Source organism: Crocuta crocuta, unplaced genomic scaffold (genome assembly GCF_008692635.1).
Source record: "Crocuta crocuta isolate KB4526 unplaced genomic scaffold, BGI_CrCroc_1.0 scaffold1, whole genome shotgun sequence".
Taxonomy (NCBI): domain Eukaryota; kingdom Metazoa; phylum Chordata; class Mammalia; order Carnivora; family Hyaenidae; genus Crocuta; species Crocuta crocuta.
In genome coordinates, this window is record NW_027527930.1 from 1,311,967 (window position 1) to 1,323,410 (window position 11,444).

Genomic DNA, 11,444 nt, shown 5'->3' on the forward strand with positions numbered 1-11,444 from the left:
GCGTCTGAGAATGATTAGTGCCGAGCAAACTGGGAAATGGATGGCAAGTGAGAGAATGCAAGATGTCTCCACTGCATTGACCTTCACCATCCAGAACTCCACTCCATCACCCAGGGCCCAAGAGCCAACCCTCAGACCCAGCCACCCTGCACAACCTCTGAGGTCGTCCATGCCTCAAAACCCGCAAGCATCTGGCTTGCTGCCCGTGACAGCTCGTGCATGAATTACAGTTAGGATTCAAAGGAGAGCTGGATTCTGGGCTCCCTCGGGAGACTTTGGAGGGGAGGGTCCCAGGGGGAATAGTAGACCTGGGAGGCGGGGGTTGGGGTGGGTGAATGGCTGGGGACAGTGTCTGAGGGAAGTCCACCCAGTGTGCCTTCCTTTCCTAGGGGAGGTATCAACCCGACCCAGACACCACCTTTTCTCCCGGTTGCTGAGGGAAACATCTCATCCCCCGGCATGTCTCCATTGCCCCCCAAGAAAGTATTTAAGGGAAAGATGCCTACAATTTAAGGCCCTCCAAGACCTTACCTTCTCTTTTAAAGAATTCTAAATGCTCTGAGGATTGAATCTATGGTGACCTTATCCCTAACTGATAGCAGTAACTGTTGATTTGTCTCTGCATGTGGATATTAAGGCAGATGAGGCTAAAAGAAAGCCTCCTGCCAGCCAGAGCTGACAATTTTGTGAGTTCTAAGAGCGCCCCAGAAGGAAGCTGTTTTCTGCAGACAGCCCATACCTTGTCCAGACTGCGCTCTGTTGGGACTTTCCCTTGCGGTTCAGCCAATCTGGAAATTGGGGTAGCAGCGTTCCAGGGGGGTGGGACTCCGGGTAAAAGCAAACAGTCTGCCCTTTCCCATCAGATGTAAATACATTGTGTCCTAAAGATAGTAACACGGAGGCTGTGAGATTTTCTGGGTCTTCATGATTTAAAGGGAGCGGAAAGGAACAAACAAACAAAAAGCTATCCGTCTCTTCTCTGCCTGGCCCAATTTTATTCTCATTTTTAAAAAAAGAAATTAGGGAGGAGAGTATAACAGAGGGGTAAGAAAAGGCATTTAAGAGTCCACTTAACACCTTTTACATCAGTGAAAGGGCCTTGGGAGAAAGATGTTAAAGAGAAAAGGGGAGAAAGGCAGGAAACGGGGGAAAAACACCCTGCTTTCTCAAAATGTTCTGATATGCTGCCTATTCAAAGTTCTGGAGACACCCTTGGCTTCCCCCTTCAAACAAAACCGGAATGGAATCGGGTAATAACGCTGCCTCTCCCACAGGCTTGCAGACAGCAACGCGCACCAAGAAATTAATTTGAAATAAACAAGGACTTGGCTGGAAGCCCAGCGGGTCTCCCACGTTCCCTGAGGCTCCCACTTTCCTAAGCCCCCCACCCTGGGGACAGTTCTAAGTGGTTCGGGGGGTCGGACAACCCCCTGGTAGTTTTCTGACGTCACAGATCTGAGAACCCTCGGCAGCCAGAGCCCCCAGTGTGAAGACGTCACTGTCCGGAAAACTCCAAAGTGGGGAGCTGACTTCACGGGCTCTGCCCTCGCGGTTCCGGGGGCAGAACCAGTTCCTGCCCGGAGTCAGGCAACCGGGCTGCGCGCTCAGGCTTCTCCTAAGCCGAGCCCAGCTCGCAGCTGCTGGATGCCGGGTTTGACCCAGTGAAGCTGTGGGTTCTAGTAAATCCGAAAACCCGGAGATGCGCTCCTTGCACTCCTCCTCCGCAGGGAGCTTGGGGGTGGGGAGGGGGGAGTGAGGCTGAGAGAGGAAAGGCTTGCAAGAAAGACCCAAGAGAATTCGTCTTTAATTCTGACAGCTACCTTGGGGATCCTATATTAACAGCATTTCTCCTTTTCCGGGTTGGATGGACACATCTTCTCTGGTTAATGAAGATCCCACGTAATGACCCACCCAACAGGACATCTTTAGTGGGAGCACCTGGCTCCAGTCCCCTCAGGCTGAGAAGTCCCCGCACCGCCCAGCCTACCCTGGGGGAATCTGCACAAAACTCCTCTGAGAATCTCAGCTCTCGTCTGCCGGTGTCCCCCTTGGGACCGANAAATGCCTTAAAGATTTTAAAAAGGAGAAGGGGGGAGGGTGGCAATAAAACTTGGCCGAAGGAAATTTCCAGGCCAGTCCAGGGATGCGCTGAGGGAATCCAAAAGACGCAGGGCTCCCTTGGACCCTGCCTAGAGACATATTTTCGGGAAAGTAAGAACACACACACACACACACACACACACACACACACACACACCCTTTGGAAACCCACAACAGTCTCTTTGGAACTTGGACCTCCCGCTCCCATCTCCCTTTTCTCCCCAGCTGCCAGTCCAGTCCCCGCGTCCGCTCCGTCTGCACCCCCCACCCCGGGGGCGCACCCCGCTGGGCTAAAGCCGCCTAAGGGCCCCACACCTCGGCCAGGTCACCCGGGAGCACTTTCCCGGTTCACGCCTCCCTCACCCAGCACCGTCCACCTCTTTCCTCTTTTCGGCTAGAAAACAGAAAAGGGAAGAAAACGGAAACGCCCTTCTTGGCCTGCAGTTTAAGGGGGTCTTCTACGAGTCAGATAATCTCCCAAAGAAGGGGCGCCTGTCTGGGGAGAAATCCACATGTAAGACTGTACAGTCATACGCTTACAAAACTGTGGCCGGGGGATCTGGAGGCTTGTGACGGGTGGTACACCCGCTCGGGCAGAATGTCCAAGGGTCACATGCATTCCTTCGGCCGTCCATAGATACCTACCGCGCACCTATGAAAACTATCTGGCACTTTCCTTTTACCTTCTGCTGGTGCTGTCCAGCCCAACGCCCGCCCTGACAAGGCTTACCCCCGCTCCTTTCCCAAGAGAACCGGCCTGAAGAGCGACTGACGAGGATGCTTCACGCCGGGTGAAGAGTACTAATTACCGAGGAGAGGCTGGCAGCCAGGGCGCAGGGACCCAAGGGTCCCGCCAGGGATCGGGATCTTTTATCTCAAGGGAGCCGCGCCCCCAGGGAATTGCCAGAGAGAACGGGGTATCCCCTTCCCTGAGCACCTCTCTAGAGAACCAGGGCTGAGATCTTTGGGAGACCCGACGACTACTGACTGCTCAAGCCAATCGAATTCTTCCGGGACATGCATCCCTGCTGAAAACGGAATGAGACGCGTTCCCCACTTTTGCTATGAAACTTTGGAAAGGGAGGTTATGGTCCCTAATTGCCCAGGTAAAGGGAACCCCATTCGCCCACACTGTCCAGCCCCCATTCGGAGTAGGAAAACCTCCCTGTGCAGTGCGTTCGCACCGCCCCACTGAGCCAGCGAAACTCGCTCTACGCCAACTTCTCTGGGCTCTGGACTCAGCGCCCGCTTAGACGCGGAGAGAGACTGGCGGCCCAAGCTAGGGAAATTGAGCCCGGCGCCGTCCTGGTCGCTCAAGGAGGGGAGGAGGGGGTGATCCCAGACCTCCGGTTTCCCGAGGTCCCCCTTGGGATCCGCTCGCACCTCCAAGCCTCTGCTCCGGGCGGCAGACCTAACGGCGCTTGCTTAGAGTGCAGACCGGAATGCTTGCTGCGCGCCTGTGAAGGGCCCTCCCTTGCCTGCAGCTTTTCTCGACCTGCGCCCTTGCCCTTCCTTATCCCCACCAGGATGAGGAGCTCCTGGCAGAATGCTCTGGCCACAACGGAGCCAACAGCCTCAGTTTCCAGTTCTGTAACCTGAACGCTGATAATGGGTTCCTTTCCCTCTTGCTCGCTCTGATGCAGGTCCTCTGGTCATGGACCGAGAGCGTCTTTCCAGGGCAGGGAGGAGGCATCAGAGGGGACCTGAGAAACTCACAAGAGAGCAAACCGAACCCCCGAATGGAGGTGGCAGAGTCGGCACCTGAGCCCCTGCAGAAATACAGGACCGCCCCAATGGCTAATCAGTGGTGTCCTCGAGTCAGACTTGGCCTGGTCCTGGCACGTCCAGGAGAGGGCAACGTCTGGTATCTGGGAGACAGGGGTCCTTCTGGACCCCTGTTTCCCTGTTCTGTGCAGACCAGAAATGTCAGGCACCTTGAACACTCTTTTCTTGCTGGCTCCCCCATAGACACGCATCTCCCAGTTCCTGTAACTGGGCTGCCCAGAGGTGAATCCAAACGGGAGGAAATATCGAGTAGTAGGAATTTCTGCAAAGATAAATCTCAGCAGCAGAGCAGTCCTGATTGAGTGGAACACACCACCACCACCCCCCACCACCATCTAAATTTTCCTGCAGTTTCTTAGGCAGTTTCTGGGCTTTTGGCGCCCCCTCTGGATTCAGTTGAAAATTGCACCATTTTTAAAGTCCACTGATTGTTTATCCTAAGTTTTCAAGAAGATAGAAGAACACAAAATGCTTGCATCAAACGAACAGAAAAATGTACAAAACACTCAGTTAATGATTTAAAATTCTATATATTACCTCTTCCTATTGCATAAATATATTAGGCGTATATTCCTATGTGCATGTATTTATCTTGATAAATATTTAGAGAAATATTGCAGAATATCTTAAAGTCCCAGGCTTCAGTGCTTTTAAGCCAGTAAACATGAGAACTACAGTAAAATATAACTAAATACAGATGCCTTGGTTAAAATATCTGCCCCAGGTTCTGGTCTCGGACTGTCCTCCCGGATCAGGTGTCTACGAATCACTGTTATATGCACAAATGTCCCCTCCCCAAGACACAGAAATCAGTTGCTACTACGCGGGACTTTCTTCTCCAAAGAAAGGACGAAATTGTTCTTACACTTTCCCAGCGAATTCACGGAGCCATGAATACACAGCTATTGTACGGGAGGTCTCTGAAACTCATAAACAAGCTATAGGGTACTATAGACATTCACTGTGCGCGAGTTACATTCGTTTAAAAAGTAAATCGTATTTAACTGTCAGTGGTAACTTACTCCCTACTGAAGAGCTCCATTTCCTATAAGAAATGTTGACCTCTTTGGAAGAAAATGAGAGAAAACGAGATCTTTAAATTTTTTTTCAAGGAAAACAATTCTTTTAAATCTTGCAATAGTGTCCACAATGTGCAAATTAGAAAAAAAAAAAAACAAGTCTTTGATAGGATGAGGCTGATTCACCGTAACAATAACTGAATTGAATTCGAGGCGGACGTTTGAGAGAGCCAGAAAGGGGGAAGTTTAAAATTAAGAGATTTCCACAGTTGTGCTTTTATTTTTGATTCTGAAGACACGTAACCCCCAGGCGTCTAGGAACTTTCTTGTCTTCCAGAGCTGATGATACCCAACCAGGCACTAAAGGCAGTTGGTGCAAAGACAAAGATATCACACTGGAGATACTCCCCCACTCCCTCCTCCGAACTCCTAGCAGTCTGCGATTCGGAATAGGACCCGACTACCGTCAGGAGACAACAGTTTCACCCCTCCAGGTGTTTTGTAAAAGGAGGGCGAAAGAGCAGCCAGACTCCGCCAAGGTGGAGTGTTTTGTCTGCGGTGCGGCCCATGTGTTTGGCCTTTCGCAAACCAAGGGACCGGCCTCAGCCTCTCGGCCCGGCCAGGCACGGCCACACTGGCAAAGTTCGATCTCTCAAAGCCAGAGCAGTTTGCGAGCTCTTTCCAGGGGCAACTACTGCTGGCGTTTGGACTCAGCCAGGAGATGAAAAGCAGAACGTTCAGAGCAGTTGCCCATCACTGAGCAGTGTCGCGGAATGGGGGGCTTGGTGGGGGGCGGGTGGGGAGTCTGGAGAAGCACTTGCCAGCGTTCAAGGTCGCCATGGCGCGGGACGGCTCCCGGGCGCGCCGGGCTCTCGCGTCGCCGCCGCCACCGGCCTTCGCGGGGACTTAGCTTAGGTTTTTCATTGATTGCAAGAGCGCAGCAGAATCCCTACCAGCCGCAGCAGCCCCGGCGAACCAGAGCATGTTAATCTATTTATATGGATTATTACAGAGGAACAGCGGGCGTTGAGTCACCAAAACATTTGCTTCAAAAGACCATTTCTAAGCACTTTCGGAGCAGGCAGGCTCCAGGCGCACAAACCGGGCTGGACGCGTTAAGGAGCGACTGCGTTCTGATGGCTGCAAACTTCCAGCTAAGTCTCCGGTACCGCGCAGAAAGCAGGGAAAAGAAATGCATGGGGGTGGAGGCAGATCCTAGTCTAGACACACACACACACACACACACACACACACGCAAAATTCGTGCGGAGACGGCCCCAAACTTCTGACATTACGAGAGTACGGCAAACTTACACACTTGGACGTCCTGGGTCCCCGGCCTTCCCCGCTGCACACCCCCCCCCCCCCCCCCCNCGCTCGTCACTCAAGCCCAGTGCCACAATCCTCCTCTCCGCGAAACCGAATCCAATCAGCTGCCTGCCAACCCCGATGCCGCGCTGCGGTTGGCTGGCCGTCTCTAAGGTGAGGAAGCCGTAGTTATTAAAGAGCCCCGGGGCTGGGAGTTGAGGAGCTGAGAGCGGGGATTGAAACTCTCTGGAAACTTCAGTGGCGCCGCGACTCGCCAGTTTCCCTCCAGGAACTTTTCTTTGCAGGAGGAGAAGAGCAGGGGTGCAAGCGCCCGGCTGTTGNCAGCCGAGGGGAGAGGAGCCCGCGCCTCGAGCCCCCGAGCCGCCGCGGCTTCTCGCCTTTCCCGGCCACCCGCCCCCTGCCCCGGGCCCGCGTATGAATCTCCTGGACCCCTTCATGAAGATGACCGACGAGCAGGAGAAGGGCCTGTCCGGCGCCCCCAGCCCCACCATGTCCGAGGACTCGGCGGGCTCGCCCTGCCCTTCGGGCTCCGGCTCGGACACCGAGAACACGCGGCCCCAGGAGAACACGTTCTCCAAGGGCGAGGCGGACTTGAAGAAGGAGAGCGAGGAGGACAAGTTCCCCGTGTGCATCCGCGAGGCGGTCAGCCAGGTGCTCAAGGGCTACGACTGGACGCTGGTGCCCATGCCCGTGCGCGTCAACGGCTCGAGCAAGAACAAGCCGCACGTCAAGCGGCCCATGAACGCCTTCATGGTGTGGGCGCAGGCGGCGCGCAGGAAGCTGGCCGACCAGTACCCGCACCTGCACAACGCCGAGCTCAGCAAGACACTGGGCAAGCTCTGGAGGTGAGCGCCCCCGACTCGCCTCCAGGGAGCTCCCGCGGGCGCCCTAGCTGCGGGGTGGATTCAGCCTAGACGGGCCCCGCCCGGGGCCCTTCTCCCGGGAGCAGCCACCGCTCTNTGGAGGAGGCGGAGCGGCTGCGCGTGCAGCACAAGAAGGACCACCCGGATTACAAGTACCAGCCGCGGCGGAGGAAGTCGGTGAAGAACGGCCAGGCGGAGGCAGAGGAGGCCACGGAGCAGACGCACATCTCCCCCAACGCCATCTTCAAGGCGCTGCAGGCCGACTCGCCGCACTCGNGAAGCCCCTGCACGCGCGCGCGCGCGCACACACACACACACTCACACGGATGTAGAGACACCCTAGAGGATTAATTTTTATGGCCAGGTAAAATGCCTTTACAGCTTTTCTCCCTTCGCTCGCTCCGCCACCCCAAAAGCACACACAGGGTTCTCCTACAAGTAGCAGTTTGGTCTTCCCGACCCTCAGGGCGTCAGACCCTCCCCTGATAAAAGATTGACGAATGTGTACCGGCAGGTTAATCATTTGGCGACTTATCTCCGGTGCTGCGCGCCTCCAGCGCGGCTGCGGATCTTTAGGACGCTTTTAAGCTTGGAGGGAGGGTCCCAGGAGGGTTCCTAAGCCTGAGGCCTTTGCGCGGCCCTTGCTGACTTTTCTTTGCTGCTTGTCTTTCCTCGCCCGCAGGGCAATCCCAGGGGCCCCCGACGCCACCCACCACCCCCAAAACCGACGTGCAGCCGGGCAAGGCTGACCTGAAGCGAGAGGGGCGCCCCCTGCCAGAGGGGGGCCGACAGCCCCCCATCGACTTCCGCGACGTGGACATCGGCGAGCTGAGCAGCGACGTCATCTCCAACATCGAGACCTTCGACGTCAACGAATTCGACCAGTACCTGCCGCCCAATGGCCACCCGGGGGTGCCGGCCACGCACGGCCAGGTCACCTACACGGGCAGCTACGGCATCAGCAGCACGGCGGCCANCCAGCGAACGCACATCAAGACGGAGCAGCTGAGCCCCAGCCACTACAGCGAGCAGCAGCAGCACTCGCCGCAGCAGATCGCCTACAGCCCCTTCAACCTTCCGCACTACAGCCCCTCCTACCCGCCCATCACCCGCTCGCAGTACGACTACACCGACCACCAGAACTCCGGCTCCTACTACAGCCACGCGGCGGGCCAGGGCTCCGGCCTCTACTCCACCTTCACCTACATGAACCCCGCGCAGCGGCCCATGTACACGCCCATCGCCGACACCTCCGGGGTCCCTTCCATCCCGCAGACCCACAGCCCCCAGCACTGGGAACAGCCTGTCTACACACAGCTCACCAGACCTTGAGGAAACCTTGCACGGAGGGTGATGATGGCCGCGATGATCAGAAAAAGAACCGAAGAAATAAATCACCAACCAGAATTTCCTTGGGGACAGTTTTTTTTTTTTTCCCTTTTTCTTCTTCTTATTCCTTAAAGACATTTAAGCTAACGGCAACTCGTGTCCAGATTGCAAGGCAGACGCATTAGGTATCCAGACCAGACGCCTGACCACCTTGCTGCAAATCGGGGGGGCCCTGCCGCTCTCCGCCGGAGGGACCCTTGGAAAATCCGCAAGAGAACCGGACTCTTGAAGACCTTCTTCAGAGCAAGCACGGAGGGACATGGAGAATCGTGTGACCAATTTATTTGCTCAATCTCTCCACCTGTTTTGGACTTTGTAATTATTTTTTAGCAGTAATTAAAGAAAAAAGTCCTCTGTGAGGAATATTCTCTATTTTAAATATTTTTAGTATGTACTGTGTATGATTCATTACCATTTTGAGGGGATTTATACATATTTTTAGATAAAAGAAATTAAATGCTCTTATTTTTTTTCCCAACAGCTAAACTACTTAGTTGAACAGCGTGCCCTAGCTTTTCCCGCAACCAGAGTATTTTTGTACAGATTGCTTTCTCTTACAAAAAAAAAAAGTGTGTGCGTGTATTAACAAAAAAAAAAAAAAAAACACACAGATTTGTGTTACGCGATCAGTTTTGGGGGTTAGCTTTGCTTAATTCCTCAGGCTTTCTGATTCAAGGAGGAGCTGCCTTAGAGAAGTAAAGGCCTTATTTTGCAAATATGGAAGTAAACCATAGTGTAGAGAAGCATTTGGTAAGCTTTATCATATATATATATTTTTAAAAAAGAAAAAAACGAGAAAATACCTTGAGCCTTAAAACCTTGCTGCTGGAAGATACTCTTACTTTTAGTGCATTTGCTTGTTTGCTGCAATCTTAAGAAAGAAGTAAAAACCAAGCAAAGGAGCTGAAATCTGTCCTGGGAATGTTTTCAGCAGCCGGGCACACTGCCCCCTGGTTGCCTCCCATGTGGGGGGTACAGATGCTGGATCCCTCCCTCTCACACTGTCACCTATGCCTCTCCGGACACCAGCAGTTGACCTTCAAGACATTCCACCTGCTAAAATTATTTATTTTGTAAGGAGAGGTTTTCATCAAAAAAAAAAAAAATCTTTCTCTTTAAAAAACATTTTTAAAAAAAATTTTACCTTCTTGAAATAGGTTGTTGAGCCTTCCTCAAAGGGTATGGTCATCTGTTGTTAAATTATGTTCTTAACTGTAACCAATTTTTTTTTATTTATCTCTTTAATCTTTTTTTTATTATTATTAAAAGCAAGTTTCTTTGGATTTCTTGTTCTAGGTTTGTATAAATGCCTTTTCGTCTGTCCTTTTTTTTTTTCTTTGTTTTGTTGAAAACAAACTGGAAACTTGTTTCTCTTTTTGTACAAATGAGAGGTTGCAAATGTAGTGTATCACTGAGTCATTTGCAGTGTTTTCTGCCACAGATCTTTGGGCTGCCGAAATTGTGTGTGTGTGTGTGTGTGTGTGTGTGTGTGTGTGTGCGCGCGCGCGCGCACGCGCTCTGTGATACAAAATAATGCTGGCATGTGTCATGGATAGTCCCCCTGCAAGTTTTCTTGGGGTTAGAGAAGAGAGGCAGAGGGGATCAGCCCAACAACACACTTCGTTCTTAATTCCTTCTGTGGCTGGAGAGTTTGAGAATTGCTTTTTAAAAAAGACAGCAAACTTTTTTTTAATTTAAAAAAAGATATATTAACAGTTTTAGAAGTCAGTAGAATAAAATCTTAAAGCACTCTTATAATATGGCATCTTTCCATTTCTGTATAAAAGCAGATCTTTTAAAAAAAACTATTTCTGTAACTTAAGAAACCTGGCATTTAAATCATATTTTGTCCTTAGGTAAGGTTTGGTTTGTGTTTGTGTTTTGTTTGTTTTTGCTTGTTTCCCCCCCGCCCCCGAACCTATGTTCTCTCTGTGAAACTCATCTTTCCTTTTTTTCTTTTTTCTTTTGTATATTATTGTTTACAATAAATATACATTGCATTAAAAAGTAAGCGGCCCTGTGGTCTTACTCCATTCTCCCCTTTAAAGACGACTTGAAGAATTGACGCACAAAAGAGATGGTCACTTACAGATCACTGTGATGTTTACTTTTCTGTGTGTGCACTTTCGACACCCATGAAAAGGCCGTGTCCCCAAAAGTCTCCCGGGGGAAGAAATCTGGGAGAACGTCACCTCGTTAGGTCACATAGATGATTACATGCCAGCAGTTGCCAGCACAGGCAAAATGTCTGCTGTGGAATTAACAGCCTCATGCTTCAGGGCAAAAGCTGTTCTCCTGTGGAAGTCCAAGGGGGATATTAGACCTGAAATCAGTAGCTTGTCAGTAGAATGCCAGAGGGGGTGACTTGTCTGTCTGAATTTCACAGCAAACTATTTCTGTTCTTATGAATACATATCAAAAAAATGGGGTTATCCATTCAAAAGGCAGAAGGAGCCAAAATAAAAGTTGGCAAAGAGAGATCAGAGGGAAGTCTGTTCTATTAACCCATTACGTGATCCAGAGCCTTCCTGGTGTATCCGCAGGGACAATGGAGTGAGATTACCTTATTCTCGTTGTCCCTGCAGTGGAGCGCGTTCTGAGGAGATCAGAGCCCCGGTAGAAGTAATAAGACCTAATCCTGTTTTCCTTGGCTTCCGTGAGATGGGAGTTTCCCGGATCAGAGAAACGTCCAGGTCATTTTTCATTAAACAGATGAAATCACTTCTTCCCTCCCACCCCCACACAGAGACACCCCCCCCNCAAGTCTCTGTCACCTCAGGCTCCTTTGGCTTTTAGGCCCCTGCCTCTGACAGCCTGAAACGGGTACGTACCCAGACTCTCTGGTATTAACCTCACATTGTCTGTTTCGGCCTTTCGGATTCCTGGCTTGGGTCCCACGCCAGGATCATGGCAACCAGGAAAATGCTGGTTATCAATCGAGGCAACACTAGTCCTCGGC

The 11,444-nt window shown here is 51.8% G+C and overlaps 1 protein-coding gene across 1 annotated transcript; it reads left to right on the forward strand.

Moving 5' to 3' along the window:
* Window positions 1-6,558: 6,558 nt before the first annotated feature.
* Window positions 6,559-10,496, forward strand: SOX9 (SRY-box transcription factor 9). Its single transcript, XM_077749964.1, is given in 3 exon segments — window positions 6,559-7,084; window positions 7,183-7,424; window positions 7,779-10,496. Coding segments are annotated over 3 exon segments (1,329 nt in total). The 5' UTR covers window positions 6,559-6,647; the 3' UTR covers window positions 8,429-10,496.
* The last annotated feature ends 948 nt before the right edge of the window (window positions 10,497-11,444 follow it).